The sequence below is a fragment of the Cyprinus carpio genome, chromosome B8, assembly GCF_018340385.1.
Source record: "Cyprinus carpio isolate SPL01 chromosome B8, ASM1834038v1, whole genome shotgun sequence".
Classification (NCBI taxonomy): domain Eukaryota; kingdom Metazoa; phylum Chordata; class Actinopteri; order Cypriniformes; family Cyprinidae; genus Cyprinus; species Cyprinus carpio.
Window position 1 is genome coordinate 6,603,287 of NC_056604.1, and position 15,645 is coordinate 6,618,931.

General features: G+C 34.0%; 2 protein-coding genes across 2 annotated transcripts; both read right to left on the reverse strand.

The window, feature by feature from the left end:
• Positions 1-111: 111 nt before the first annotated feature.
• LOC109084682 (GTPase NRas-like) lies at positions 112-8,646 on the reverse strand. The gene is made up of 5 exons (XM_019099347.2): positions 8,361-8,646; positions 4,290-4,421; positions 3,616-3,794; positions 2,347-2,503; positions 112-2,164 (listed from the first exon to the last, which is right to left on the reverse strand). The coding sequence occupies exons 2-5, from the start codon at positions 4,398-4,400 to the stop codon at positions 2,045-2,047; spliced, it is 567 nt and encodes a 188-aa protein (XP_018954892.1). The 5' UTR covers positions 4,401-4,421; positions 8,361-8,646; the 3' UTR covers positions 112-2,044.
• Positions 8,647-9,545: 899 nt separating this feature from the next.
• On the reverse strand, positions 9,546-15,407 carry LOC109084681 (ankyrin repeat and SOCS box protein 13-like). Its single transcript, XM_042729396.1, has 6 exons — positions 15,017-15,407; positions 13,761-13,960; positions 13,532-13,682; positions 12,330-12,464; positions 11,728-11,919; positions 9,546-10,641 (listed from the first exon to the last, which is right to left on the reverse strand). The coding sequence occupies exons 1-6, from the start codon at positions 15,066-15,068 to the stop codon at positions 10,484-10,486; spliced, it is 888 nt and encodes a 295-aa protein (XP_042585330.1). The 5' UTR covers positions 15,069-15,407; the 3' UTR covers positions 9,546-10,483.
• Positions 15,408-15,645: the final 238 nt, after the last annotated feature.

The window sequence follows — 15,645 nt, forward strand, 5'->3', positions numbered from 1 at the left end:
AGACAAGTTCAAGTGACAAGCTCACACATGGGACAGAGTGATATTATGCAAGTATTTATACACACACACACATCCATCCATGGATATGTAGGAGAAATACACACAATATGCTTAGTTTTCAATTAATTTACTGGTAAAACTTGTAATATGATAGGCACATTAAACATCCAATACACATTAATATTTCCCCCCCAAAAAGACATGAAATGTTTTTCACATAATTTTCTGATTAAAGAAAGTCTGAGATACTAATAAATTGTGCTAAAACTGCAAAATACATCATAAATCAAGTTTTCATATAGCTGAAAAAGAAAGGATTGTTAATGTAATGGCAACCTTAGTTTGTATTTTATAGAAAACATCCTGCCTCTGTTAAAGCAAAGACAGAAGGCCAAACGCAAACACAGTACGATTAATGGGAACATGTTTTCAGATTTCACTGTTAATGAAATCAGGCACAGGTTCATATAAATGCCTTATAAATAACATGACGGTCAACACCAATAATAGTTTTAACTTCTTGATAAACCTTTAGTGGCTTTCAAGAAGAGACTTGAAAATAAACATCGCGGCAAACCTTATTGTGGTCTGTTAAAATCCCAACTAGATGCATTTTTACAGCTTTCATTTGAAGATTTAAGACATTATTTAACATGGGCTAAAAGATGTCATGCTATACAGGAGGCAGAAGGTGGCACACAGATTTGGCATGTACACCAGCAGCACCATGATTCAAAAGGCCCTTTAAGTAAGATCCATCACATCCCATGCTTGAAATCTGATTGGCTTTTCTGTATCCAAACCAAATCATTCTAATCATTATGTATTATATGTCAAAATATACAATTAACATCTGAGACCAAAGAGGATAAAAGAAACTCTAGACTGAATTGAACTACAGTATATAAGACAAAATGGTAAACGTAAATGCTAAAACTCTTTGGCTACAACAAAAAATAAAAATGAGGAAAAGAAAGATAAAAGGGAACGAAAGAAATAGAAATATTCCCATACATTTCTGAAGATCTTCTGCATTCACAGTATTCCTGAGCATTGAACCTGCGGGCATTTCATGTTCTCTCTTCTCAGGTCAAAGATTTTTGAAACGTTTAAAAAAGAACTAAACACAACTTTTATTTGAAGATAAATGGGGATAGTTTTATATTACCTTAATCCCAATTTAAATACCATTTAAAAACCCAATTCATTCTCTTGTCTATGAACTTCTTGTAATTAAAACATACTTGGGTGAATCTCAAAAAAAAAAAAAAAAAAAAACTGCTAAGAACAGGTCCAGGTTTCACCATAAAAATCAAAAGAACGAATACAAAATTACATTTTGGGTAAACAATATTAAAACTATTTATAGGACTATTACGAGTTTTTGCATTTTTGTCACATATTTGTTGACAACTAAGCACATCTCCCCCTAATTCTCAGAAAAAACTATTTATGCGTCATAGTATATTTAGGCCTATTAAAAGAAAGCATCATATTACAGTAAAATGTACTGCATCACAACAATGGGTATCACCAATGAGAATAACAGGAATTACAAATAAAACATTTGGATGCATTAAGATGAGAATTTCAGGGAGGGATGTCCATAAAAATGTTAAAACGTTAAAAAAGCTTCAAAACATAATTTCTTAATTCTTTCAATTTTGTGGTGAAACGTGGGCATGTTTTTATGAGATGCACCCTTTTGCAATTTAGAATTTATTCTCATCAACGCCAATGTGCTGTTGTGTTCATAACAGATCAGAAGTCAAGAAAGAAGAACTCAATGCCCGTTTACATTTTTCTTCCCAATGAACAGGGAAAACCCAAGTACTAAATGAGACAAACGAGCCTCTGTTGAAACACGTAAATGTCCAATGGCCTCATTTTTCTATTACAGCAGGCCAACAGGAAAGATGACCAGTTGTGCATGAATCCCTTTCAGCCAGCAGGGGGCGAACTCTGCACACACGCAGTCACGAGGCGTCCAGCTGCCTGGCCAACAAACTGCTAATAAAACAAAAAACAAAGGGGGACAGTGCAGTCACATGACTTCACAGGACACGCCCAGACAGCCCTGCTTCCTGTCTTCTCTGCTGTTGAGCTTTTTCATGCGATAATGTCGGATCTCACGGACGAGGGTGTAAAAAGCATCCTCAACTCCCTGAAAAACAGAAAATAGACAAAGGATATTTTTCAGCATTGAAGAGATATGCTTGGTTTGATATTAAAGTAAAAGCAATCACCTGACAATGAAGTGAATATAAGCAAGCTACACTAATACACAAACTGTTTCATGAAAAGCAGAGAAACAAAGCAGAGAACTGACGAACAGTCTTTGCCCACCTGTCTGGTCTTGGCTGAAGTTTCTACAAACTCAATGCCGTAGCTTCTGGCAAGTTCCTGAGCTTGCTTGGTGTCCACCGTTCTGGCCAAATCGCACTTGTTCCCCACTAGGACCATGGGAACATCATCCGAGTCCTTCACGCGCTTGATCTGTTCTCTAAAAGCACATTACCATATTATAGACTTTGTGGAAAACACATTAAAAACACGCCATATTTATAACAGAAATTATGACATTATTGAGATGTTTTGCACTTCATCCACTTGTGTTACCACTGCTTAAAGGGGTCATGACATGAGAAATCAAAATAGGAGGCACATAGGAGGTCTTTGTACCATTTAAACATTCTGTAAGTTTCATAGCTTAAAAAAAAAACCCTCCTCATTATTAACAAAGCATTTATTTCATCAAGCTCCAAAAACAGCTCATTCGGATCTGAGAGGGCATGATGATGTCACAGGGCTGCAAACATTTGCATAAAAGCCACAATCCTTCTCACCATAGGCCCCGCCCACTAGCGTTCAGACGGCTGACACTTGATTACGCGATATGACAAAAGCAAACAGAAATTACAATCACTGCCGCTATCTTGTCTACACTGGATATAGTATACAGATGCATGTTTCGCTTTCAGAGACACTCCACGCTCGAGTTCACTTTGATGCGTTTGGTTTAAATAGCTTGTTCGCGTCTTTGTACAGATATCAGAAGGATCCCAGCGTAAGGAACAAGTGGATAGTTTATTTTTAATGGCATGCCTGATCGTGTCAGAGAACTGTTTAGAGCATTTTGTTTTGTAAACAAGGCACAGTGTCATGGAGACTTCACAAAGAAACATGAGTTGAAAGATGAAGCGGTACTAGATCTCACTGCAGCTGAATCAATCTATAAGTAAATGATTACATAATGCTTTGTCAGGAAATTACCATTTTATTTTGATTATGTTGTCAAAACTCACATCCAATAGCGAGGGGGCATTGATACTATTTCCTATGCAATGACGTTAGCCAGTCATAACAGTGGCTGATTACTGACACACCCCTTAAAAACAGGTCATTTTAGACAGAGGGTCAGAATGAGGGTTGAAAATAATCATTTTCCCACATATTTATTTGTTTTTTGTGCAAAAAGTCTTTATTAACATTATAAGTAAACCTCAAGGAACATATTAAAATAATAATAATAATAAAAAAATCCATGTCATGACCTCTTTAAAATCCAGATGATTCATAACGTACAAGTGAAAGCCCTTTCATCAGCGTACGGACCTGTACAAATGCACATCGGCGAAGGATTTGAGGTTGTTTATGGCAAAGACACAGAGGAAACCCTCTCCTGTCCTCATGTACTGGTCCCTCATTGCGCTGTACTCTTCCTGACCTGCAGTGTCCAGGATGTCCAACAGACACGTCTCACCGTCAATCACCACCTGCTTCCTGTAAGAGTCCTGAAGACACGGACATGATCAGCACTGGAAATCTGCATAGAGCCTGACAGTCTCATGATTACATGAATCAAACTAAACATTAGAGTAATGGACGGATATATATCCTAATCTAATTACATATTCAATGCAGGTCATGATGACAAATGACCTCCCAAATGGTGATGGTCATCCGTTAAATGTCAAATGTGAAAAGTCCACTAATATATTCACGTTCAAAAATTTAGGGTCATGGACATTTATAATGTTACAAAATTTCAAACAAATGCTGTTCTTTAGTTTTTTTTTTTTGTTTTTTTTTTATCGTTACAAAAATATTAAGCAGCACCATTCTTTTCAATGCTAGTAATAATAAGAAATGTTTCTTGAGTGCCAAATCAGCATATATTAGAATGATTTCTGAAGGATCATGTGACACTGAAGACTGGAGTTATGATGCTGAAAATTCAGCTCTGCATCACAGGAATAACAGCTTTGACAGTGTAAGTAATTATGTACCTCAATAGTAGGGTCATATTCATCCACAAAGTGATTTTGAATGAGCTGGATGGTTAAAGCACTCTTCCCAACACCACCTGCTCCCACAACAACCAACTTATACTCCGTCATCTTACAGTCCTGAGAGACCACCTGTGAGAGAGAGAGACAGAGAGAATGCACAAGCATATATTAATAACACTTTAGTACTCACAAACAGATTGACATACAAATAAATATCCCAAATAAAACATTTTCTGTGTTTGTATACTGGTTTGGCAATGTAATCATTTTTGCCTAAATCGAGAGAGAGAGAGAGAGAGAGAGAGAGAGAGAGAGATTATCAGAGTAATAAAATACACTAGCATTTAAAAGTTTGGGGTTGGTTTTTCAAAGAAGCCTTGCATTCTCCAAAGATTCACATCTTATCAAAAATACAGTATAAAAACAGTACTATTGTGAAATATAATTACCACTTAAAATAATAGCTGTCAATTGTAATATGTTTTAAAATGTAATTTAGGCCTATAGTCCTGTGATGCAAAGCTGAATTTTCAGCATCATTACTCCAGTCAATGTCACAGAATCTTTAGAAATAAATATACAGTATATATATATATATATATATAATATATATATATATATATATATATATATATATATATAATATATATATATATATATATATATATATATATATATATGCTCAATTGCTAATATACTGATTTGCTGCTCAAAAAAAAAAAAAAAAAAAAAAAAAAAAAGTTAAAAACAGTTGTGCAGCTTAATTTTTTTTTGGAAACTTGACATATCTTTGATGGACAGCATTTATTTGAAACAGAAATATTATACTCATACTCACTGAAATAAGTAATATATATATATATAATTGCACTTACCCCCAAACTTTTGAATGCTGTAACATGTAATCAAAATCATGATTAGTTCAGTCGACTCATCTCTAAAAGCGTTAAGAAAAGTAACATGCTCCACTTGATTTATTAATTGTTATTTATCCTTTATTTTTCCAGAAATGTCCCATTGAGATAAAAGAAAATCTCTTCTTCCAGGGAATCCTGGACAAGATGACCGTATAAAAGTTTCACAGAAAATGTCAAACATAAAACATACCAAAAAAAGGGCAAAATGATATACAACCAAAGCAAAAAATTAATCATGAATCAACAAATGAATTAAAACAGCAACATGGTTCATTCAGGACTTGACAACACCACCCATGCATGCAAGCTTTATGCAGGCTTCAGCAGTTGTCTGGGTGACTGAGAGCTTACAGACAGTGAATTAAAAGCATGTTGCACAATCAATAATATAATGTTGTCTTATGTACCTTCTCATTTTTATGACTCCTACTGGAGGCTATTCAGCAATTTCTCCTCTGTCATGTGACCACTGACATCACGACAGTAATAACAGTTTCTGTAAGAAAGCACCCCGCTCTGCAAACATTATCCCTACAATCTATTTATAGAATGGCTAAATGTCAAAGTCATTCTCAGAGTACAGCCAGGAAAAGACATTAACCTGAGAGAGAAGCAGAGGTCACCGACCACGGAGCTGTTTACTTGACATTTTACTCTCTCAACCTAAACCTGAGACACTTATTTTAGCTCAGAACATCTTTTTTACTGTCAGCAATTTAGGATATTACACATGCATGTTTAATCAAAGTTGTAAACTATGCATCTGAGCACATGGATCTAAAGAAGAAAAAAAAAAAAAAAAGACTCAAAATTAAATTACATGCTCTTCCTCTTCAACAACTTTCCCTTTTCCACTGACGTCACTGTGTGGCCAATTGGATAATGTTAACCAACAGCCAACAAGCAAACTCACATTCAGCCCGGATATAAAAGTAAAGCACACATTACAGAAGTAAAATTGATTGTGAACTATGGAAGCTTGTTTCTGCAATGGGACAAAAAACAACAATAACAAAAAAAAAAAAAAAAAACACATTTAAAAGGTAATTGTGCCAAAAGGTTGAATTGCACAATTTAGAGGCAGAATTTCGGAATTATGAAATATAATTGTGAGATTGCTTATAAACTAAACAGTTCATATAAAAAAAATCTGAATCGTAAGATAAGTTGCAAGTACCTTTTCTTTTAAATTCCGTGGCAGAAAAAAAAAGAATTATGAGATATAAACTCAGAATTTAGAGAAAAAAGTCTGAATTGTGAATATAAATTCAGAAATGTGAGAAAAAAGGCAGAACTGTGAGATAAAAAGATGCAGTTACCTTTTTTGTGTTTTAGACTATGGTGGAAAAAGGCTTCCATAAATAATGAACAGAAAATCACATTGACTTTAACTGGAAAACTCTAGAGCAACTACATAATGCCAACGATTCACTCAACTCACAATTCACAATTTTGATTTCACAATTCGATTCGATTCACAATTTATTTTTTTACACATTGAAATTTAAGACAAATTATAAATAATAAATGTATATGCGTCCTTTTATTATTGCTTGGACAAAATGCTGCACATTTCTTTGTGAAATTTAAATATAATAATAATAAACTAATATAGCACTTGCATATTATTGTTTTTTTTTTGGTTTTGATTGCTTCTAGGGATGTAATGATTCACTCAACTCACAATTTGATTCATGATTTTGATTTCACGATTATATTCGATTCACAATTTACTTATTTTATTTTATTAAACAAACTGAGATTTAAGACAAATTATAAATTAAATGTGTCCTTTTATTATTGCTTAGACAAAATGCTGCACATCTCTTTGTGAAATTGAAATATAATAATATACTAATATAGCACTTGCATTTTATTGCTCTTTTGTTGGTTTTTATTGTTTCTATTGTCCTCATTTGTGAGTCACTTTGGATAAAAGTGTCTGCTAAATGAAAATTTTTTAATATAATGTAAATGTAAATAACAAAACTTAATTGAAATTTTAAAACAAGCCCCAAATCGAATAAATAAGTAACACAAATAAAATAAATCTCTTCATATAAACAAAATAAGGCTTTGTCTGTGCTCTTTCCATTTAAAATTAGAGCCAACCACTGCATTTACTCATGAACCATACAAAGATGCTGCATAGATGCAACATGAGCAGTTTTTAATCTAAATTAGATTGTATAATTGCTAAATTCTGAAGCAAAAACAGAATGGTTTGACTTCAGTTTTGTGAAACTATACATAAAAATATCTGCATGAAACAGCAGATGAGCTGAATGAGACGCAGATTCACTCTCTGCCAGCAGGTGGCGCTTAAAGCGTTTCCTTGGTTTCTGCTGTAAACAAATCAGCGCTGCACTTATGAACTTTAATATGCATTTTACAGAGGCAAGATGAAAAGTAAAAATACCATCTTAACTTTTCTAAAGACAGTATGTTCCCCTCAGACATGCATTCATATAAAATCCTACCCCTAAATGAATCACGATTTGTTTAGCATCTCAACCGATTTGAATCCTCACATATTTATTCGATTTTCAACCTGCTCACAGTTATTGGTTACATCCCTAAATTGCCAAACAATAACAATTTTTATAAATACACTAACTTATAGTTACATGATGAGGACAAATATAAGTCTTTCAGAAAGGAATAGTTTCCCTTATAATGCTACTGCTTACATTTTTTCGTATTGTACATAAAGTCACACACTTTAACCAGCCATAGGGTTAGTTAAAAAAAAAAAAAAAAAAAAGACACCTTTATACACAGTTGTGGTTGTGCTTTAGGTAGATATATGCACTTTAAACTGGTTTGAAAGTCTCATACCATCCCAGTAGCTTGCTTGTGGCTTTTATACTTTCACTGATTATCATGTGTAGATATTATGTTTGTGATCAAATTAAGTCAAAACCCCTAAAGAAAACCAATAGGCTGATCAACAGTAAACACCTGGCACAGACAAAATATCACGAGAAATGTATTTAGACAGATCACTATGATTTGACGCACAGCCTTTACAAGGAAATCAGCTGTTTAAAAATCTCCACAGTGCCAGTTCAGATGAAAATGATTGTAAACAGCCGAGGACGGGTATAAACGCGATAAAGAGCGTGTGTAAGGCGTGGAGAAGGAAACTCACCGCTTACACTGCAGTTCTGCGACCTCTGGCTGATCTGATCAACAGGGCTCTGCTAATTACTGCTCTCTCGCCCAAAATAATGCCATGAGGGGCACTTTAAACGCCACTTTACACTCTACTGGAAGCCACGTAATCCGTACGAACAGGATTCTTCAGGAGACTACAGATTCAGCTTGTAGAAACAGCAGTTAAATAAGTCTGACCAAAGTTTTGTACAAGAGTTGACCAAGCAGCTTCCCCCAGAACTTTACGATTCACGGCGACTTCCGGCTTCAGAGTTCCACAAATCATGTCAAAATAAAAGTCCTGCCGTTGTTGATGCAATAGAATAGACCCGTTTCGAGTAGACGTTACTGTTACGTCACTTGCAGCTTGCAGCTTGCGCATAGTGGTGTAAAAAAACAATGGGAACAGTTGGAGGGAAACGGGTAAAATCCATGGAATAAGAGAAAACAAATTATTATTGTGGATAAACACTGGTAACAATTGATGGTAATATATTTTTTATTTTATAATGTGGTAATAGGAGTATTTTGGAGTTAGAGGAGGGTGTTTAAACGGACAGATTATGGATCAAACCTGGTATGATTACCCTATTTTAAAGCATACATTTGATTTAAACAATAGGTATATATAATATTCATATAGGGGACATATTGCATTAGCCCTACAGTTGAAATACATGCATGAAATACTATTTAAACCTATAACATTTTACATAACATTTACCAATTTTATCTCACAATTCTGACTTTTTTTCTTGCAAATGCAAGTTTATATCTCCTAGTTTGGACTTTTTGTAACTTTCTTCAAGTCAACAATTGCGAGTTTGTCAATTCTGAGGGGAAAAAAGCCAGAAGTGTGGGATTATAAACTAAAAAGAAAGAATGATGAGTTGATTTTTCTAACACAAATTGTGAAATATAATCTCAGAATCGCAAGAAAAAAGTCAAAAAAATATTATTTTATTATTTTATTCCATGGCTTGACTAGACTGCTACATTAAAACCATGGTTAAAACCACTGATCTATAATAGAGAACATATAATAGAGTCATACATAGATCAGTGGTTAAAATTCATTTTCTGCCACCAGATAGGCTCCGCCCAGAAAAAAGGTCATCACTGTTTACAAACACTGAAATTGGTCTGATGATGTAAAAGCAAAAATTAGATCATAAAAGTGTAACAGTAGCATTCCTGTGAGTATAGGAATACAATTTTAATTTTTGCACTTCTTTTTAACATGACTTGATACTTGCTTCTGACTTGTATAGAGAATTTGTGCAAAGTGCAGAGAAACAGCAAAATATATTATAAAACCTTTAAATAATCAGTATGCACAAACTGCAGCAAAATTAAGACTTTAGAGCAGTGACTGAAAAAAAACAAAAACAAAAAAACAAACAATTCAATTGTGTCCTTGTAAGTAGTAAGTCTGGTCAATTCTCACCACAGGTCAAGTACAACATAACTGTAATAGTGTGCAATTTAGAAATTACAATTTCTGTTACAATTAAGTTCAATAAGTCACAACAGAAGTAAAACCAAAACAAAATTTTTAAAACAGTCTATGTACAACATTCACTTACAAAGCATTTGCACAATATATTCATGTATATTTTATACACATGTAAATGAGAATAAGCTACGATATACACAATTTGCATAATTTATATAAAACTGAATTCAAATAAGACTATTTCATACACAGTGTATTTACAAATCTAATAACTTAAATGAAATCACACAATGCAGATTAAGAAAGTTAATTATACAACTAGTATTATGATTTGGATTAATTGCAAGAAAACAAGCTCTTTGTCTTATTGTGCCTCATTGTATGATGTGTCAGCAACCAAAATGTGAAGCAACACAGAAAATACCATGAAAGGTGCTTCTTTCCAAGTCCAATTATTCTAGGAATTTTGGCAGTAAACTGCATCCGTACCAAATGTCCATGTCGTCTGTTGGACTGATTCACTGCTGTAACAGCAGGAAAATATCAAACCTACGTGACAAATACTGAGTGCAGCTGTTACAGTAGCTACGCTTCACAATAAGGAATCTTCCATTTTCTTAAACACAGTCATTGTCGTGGTCATCATTCAGCAGAGCAGATCGTCAGGACTGGAAGAGCTCCAGGGGAGGAGCTGGTAAATAAGACAGGAAACTGATGATTCGGTTTGGGAGGCCCAGTTGAGTCAACACCCCCAGCCCCTGTTTCCCGAGGGCATTTCTGAAAGCAATTCTGCATAACTGTTGAAGACTGAGAGGAGTGGCTGGAAGATGTCAAACAGGAAGATTAATTTGCTGCTTTAGCCAAACTAATAAAAAAAAAACATATTTCATTCTTGCAATTCACTGACTTTAAAGGAGTCATATTATTATTATTTTTTACTTTTCCACTTGTTCTCTAACGCTTAAAATAAAACATGCTGTGCTTCCCTTCTTTTTAGTGGTTTAGTTTCAGTAAATGGTCTGGTTGGGCTTAAGGGATACTCCAGCCCAAAATGAAAATTTTGTCATTAACCCCATGTCGTACCAAACCCGTAAAAGCTTCGTTCATCTTCGGAACACAATTTAAGATATTTTGGATGAAAACCGGGAGGCCTGTGACTGTCCCATAGACTGCCAAGTAAATCACGTTGTCAAGGTCCATAAAAGGTATGAAAGTCATCGTCACAATACTCCATCTGCCATCAGACATGCAATCTGGGTTATATGAAGCGACATGAGGAACACTTTTTGTAAGCAAAGAAAACAAAAATAACGACTTTATCCGTGTCACAAGGATGCACTGTTTCCACATGCATTTAGCTTTGATTTGCATACAGCTTTGACAGCATACAGTGATGTGGAGAGACACAGAGGAGACTGTTGACAAAGGAATTGTTGAATAAAGTCGTTATTTTTGTTTTCTTCGGTTACAAAAAGTGTTCCTGTTGCTTCATATAACCCAGATTGCACGTCTGATGGCAGATTGAGTATTCTGACGACGACTTTCATACCTTTTATGGACCTTGACACTGTTATTTACTTGGCAGTCTATGGGACAGTCTCAAGCCTCCCGGTTTTCATACAAAATATCTTAAATTGTGTTTAAGAACAGAGCTTTTACGGGTTTGAAACGACATGGGGGTAAGTGATTAATGACAAAATGTTAATTTTTGGGGTGGAGTATCCCTTTAAAAGAATGTTTCAAATGCTACACTGTGTTTAACATTCACAATTAAGCTTTTTATCTCTGAGAAACAAGGATATTTGATATCTCATTATATGACCCCTTTACAAAAAAAAAAAAAAAAAAACAACTCTTTTATCATTATACAAGATCCAAAACTTATAAACGAAGCACTTCTACTTACATTCATAAAACTCTAGGCAGAGTGCAGGCGCTGAGCCGGCTCTGGTGTACTGAATGGGCTTTTTTCCAAGGTTGTCTCTGGCGAAAACATTTCCGCCAGATTCTACCAAAAGCTCAATTAGTTCCAGATTTTTCACTTTGGCAGCATGATGCAGTGCGGTCTCGTGAAGTTTAGCAGCATTTACATTTGCGCCTAAAAACAGGATCAAATACATAAAAGAATACACAGACATCATTGGAAGCATAATTAACTACGTGGTACAATGAAAGAACAAAAGATTTGATTTATGCTCATTTTAAGTCAGTGAGCTTACTATTTTGTTCACATTAGTTAACTACTTTAGTAGCATGAACTCACAATGAACAATACTGCAGCATTTATTTATCTTTATTATTTAATAATCTTATTTTAAGATTTTTAGAATCTAGTGTTGTTTCTGTTACCATTAGTTAATGTACTGTGAACTAACATGAACAATTGTATTAACAAAGACTAATAAATGCTGTAAAAAATATATTGCTCACTGATAATCAAGATAGCCAATGCATTAACCAAATTTCAAATATAAAAGATAACAAAGAAACGTAAATGCAGAAACTGACCTGCGTTGAGCAGGACTTTGACGCACTCGAGATGTTGTCTTGCACACGCCACATGCAGAGGAGTGCCAAAGTGACAGTCGTGAGCTTCCATCAACGCACCTTCATCAATCATGAGCTGAACACATTTAGAGTTACCTGGCAGACAAAAAAATATCTGAGGTTTTTCTTTCATCAAATATTGATATATGTGGTTATTTGTGATCAATCTTAAAATGTAATCAGTGTATGATTAATATAATCATAATTAATATATTTTTTATATTATATAATTAAATATTAATAGAATAATATAATGTTAATACTACTACTATTAATAATAATAATCAGTTCTGGCACTAATAAATATACATAAACAACTCCAGGTTACATTTTAGATATAACATTATATATTATTATAAATTATTACATTATTATTATTAATTAATACATTATTATTTATTTTAATTATTATTATTTTATTATAATTTCTTTTAACCAGTTGACAGCTGTAATAAACATACATACATACCCTAGGTTAAATTGTACATATAATACTACTGTATATTATATATTATTATACATTAATTATATTTCGTTTAATCAGTTGACACCCACATTAAAAAACCTATATATATATATATATATATATATATATATATATATATATATATATATATATATATATATATATAAATACTATATTTTATATAATTGTTATATATAATTATTTATTTTAATCAGTTGGCAGCCCTAATGAACATACCCTAACAGCATATCCCTAATTTTAGATCTAATATTACATTATTAATATAATAAGAAAATAAATATAAAATAAATGTAACAAAATAATTGTAATAAAATGTATTATTATTATTATTATTTCTTTTAATCAGCTGACAGCCCTAATAGACATACATAAATGACCCTAGATAAAATTTTAGATATAATAATAATAATAATAATACTTCCTGGGTTAACAGACTTTTTGTTTTAAATTAACCTGGGTTTTATCTTATATATAATATTACTTAATAATATTATAATAACAACAACAACAAATTTAAATTATTATTTATTTTTAATGAGTTGATAGCTCTAATAAACATACATAAGTGACTCTAGATTAAATTTTATATATAATATTATATATTAATAATTTCTTCAATCACCTGACAGCCATGTAATCGCTGACCCTGTGTTACATTAAGCATCAGGTCACTTACCGCCCATGCAGGCCTCGTGCAGGGGAGAGAAGGTGAAGAGGGGAGGATTTACCGTGGCTCCATGTTCTAACAGCAACTTCACACACTCCAGACTACCAGCAGCACAGGCATCACACAACGGAGTGCTGCCGTCAATGTTACGAGCATCAACCTGTTAACAATGAAACTAATATAAACAACCGATGCGCTGACAGATTCATGAGGCCTGCAGTATGGAGAACATTCTTACATGAGCTCCAGCATCTAGGAGCAGCTTCACACACTGTGTCTGGCCCTGAATACAGGCCTCATGCAGGGGTGTAATTGAGTCCACAGCCACAATGTTGACAGATGCTCCGTTCTCAATCAGTTTTTGGAGCTGCACAGCTCTGCCCTGAGCCGCGGCCTCATGCACTGCCGAACGATCGGTCCAGAACCCCAGGCCATGAGCTGCAGGTAGAATAAAGAGACAGAACGTCAAAACATAGCTAGGTGCTTATGGTACATATAAATGATTTTCAAATAATGCATCAGTAACATAAAGTGAAATTTAGACACCAAAAGGAATTTTCCCATTTTGGTGTCTGCATCAACTTAAATATAAGTAATTTTATATTCATATGTGGGACAAAGACGTTAAGATGTCCGCATCAAAAGGTATTTACAAAAGTGATTTCATGTCCATAGAAAGCACATTAAATGTAAGTAAAGTGTCTACTTTTAAGGTTTCAAATAAGTTTTTGGAGAATAAAATGTCAAAATTTGGTTGAAATAATGTTTTATTGTTATTCAGTGTAACACAATATTTATGCAAAAAAATCAAACAACATGCTTATTCTGACGTGTACATATTAAAATATCTAAAAGAATAATGGAGCATACTAAATTTTATTGTGTTTTAAATTAGTAAAAAATTCTCACTAACAAATGGGCAAAACCTAGGATAGTGGCAAATGTTAAAAATGTAAAATTACAACTCATTAATAATATTTAGGGTGAAAGTAATTAGTCTTTTAATATGTCATAAATTGATTTTTGTTGTAAATATGCCTGACAAGATTGTTACACTGAATGACATTTTACAAACTACAGCATTCTGGGAAATTAAGTTTAGGACTAGCCATTTCAAACACTCCTGATCGTCAGTGTTTTTATAAGGAATGTAACAGTGTCACGGTGTCTAAATGATTTATTCATTTGATTGCACAGTAGATGATCATTTCCGCAGGACACAGAAACTGACTCATCCTTCTGTAGACTCAGGTCACACTGATCCTGATTGTCATTGGTGACTGATTCAAGGCCAAACAGCATGTGATCACACTACAGTCCTGCCAGCAATATTTGTCATCGAGCCTTGATCTAGTCAAATATATAAGATAGCGTGTCATACATTCAGAGTGAACTCTGTCCTGCCGAGTCAAATGATTACGAGGCTGCTGGTTACTCGCAGTCTAACAAGTCTCTTTAACAGATCAGACATCTAGCATCCGCAGGTTAACTTACCAATGTCACCAAAGAGCGAAGGCCTTGTGCGCGTTATTTCAAATTCCATCATTTGCTCCTTTTTATAAGAGGATAAACTTAGAATACGTGCGTCACATATCTAAACGGCACGAGGGTCAGCCATAGTTTACAAACACTCCACCTGATCTTAGTTCTGTGGCGAATGATGCTGTAGGTTTAGAGACATAAAGCTGTCGTGATGCAGGGGGCGCATTGTGGCTCAAAAAGACGAATTCTCGTTAGGCAAGATTCAAATCTGAGGGTGTTTTTTCGTCTTATTGGATATATTTGTTCTTTTAAAATCGTGATAGTTTAAAAAGGTTAATTTGAAAGACTGGTATCTGACATAAATGTAAAGTCGCACCAGCAGTCTGTTTACAAAAGCAACTGAACAGCTGTGGCGAATAAGCGTCTGTGATTGGTCCATTCTCATCAGCGCTGAGAAAAGTCATATGTATCACGTGACATTGCGCCGGACATAATCTGAAGGATAATTTACACCTGAATGATGTCATTCTTAAAATGTGACCGATTAGGAATTTTTTTTTATTTTATAAAAATTGCATATTTATATCTGAACGATTTGAGAAAACGGTCAGACAGAGATAGCTCTGCTTAATCACGCGCAA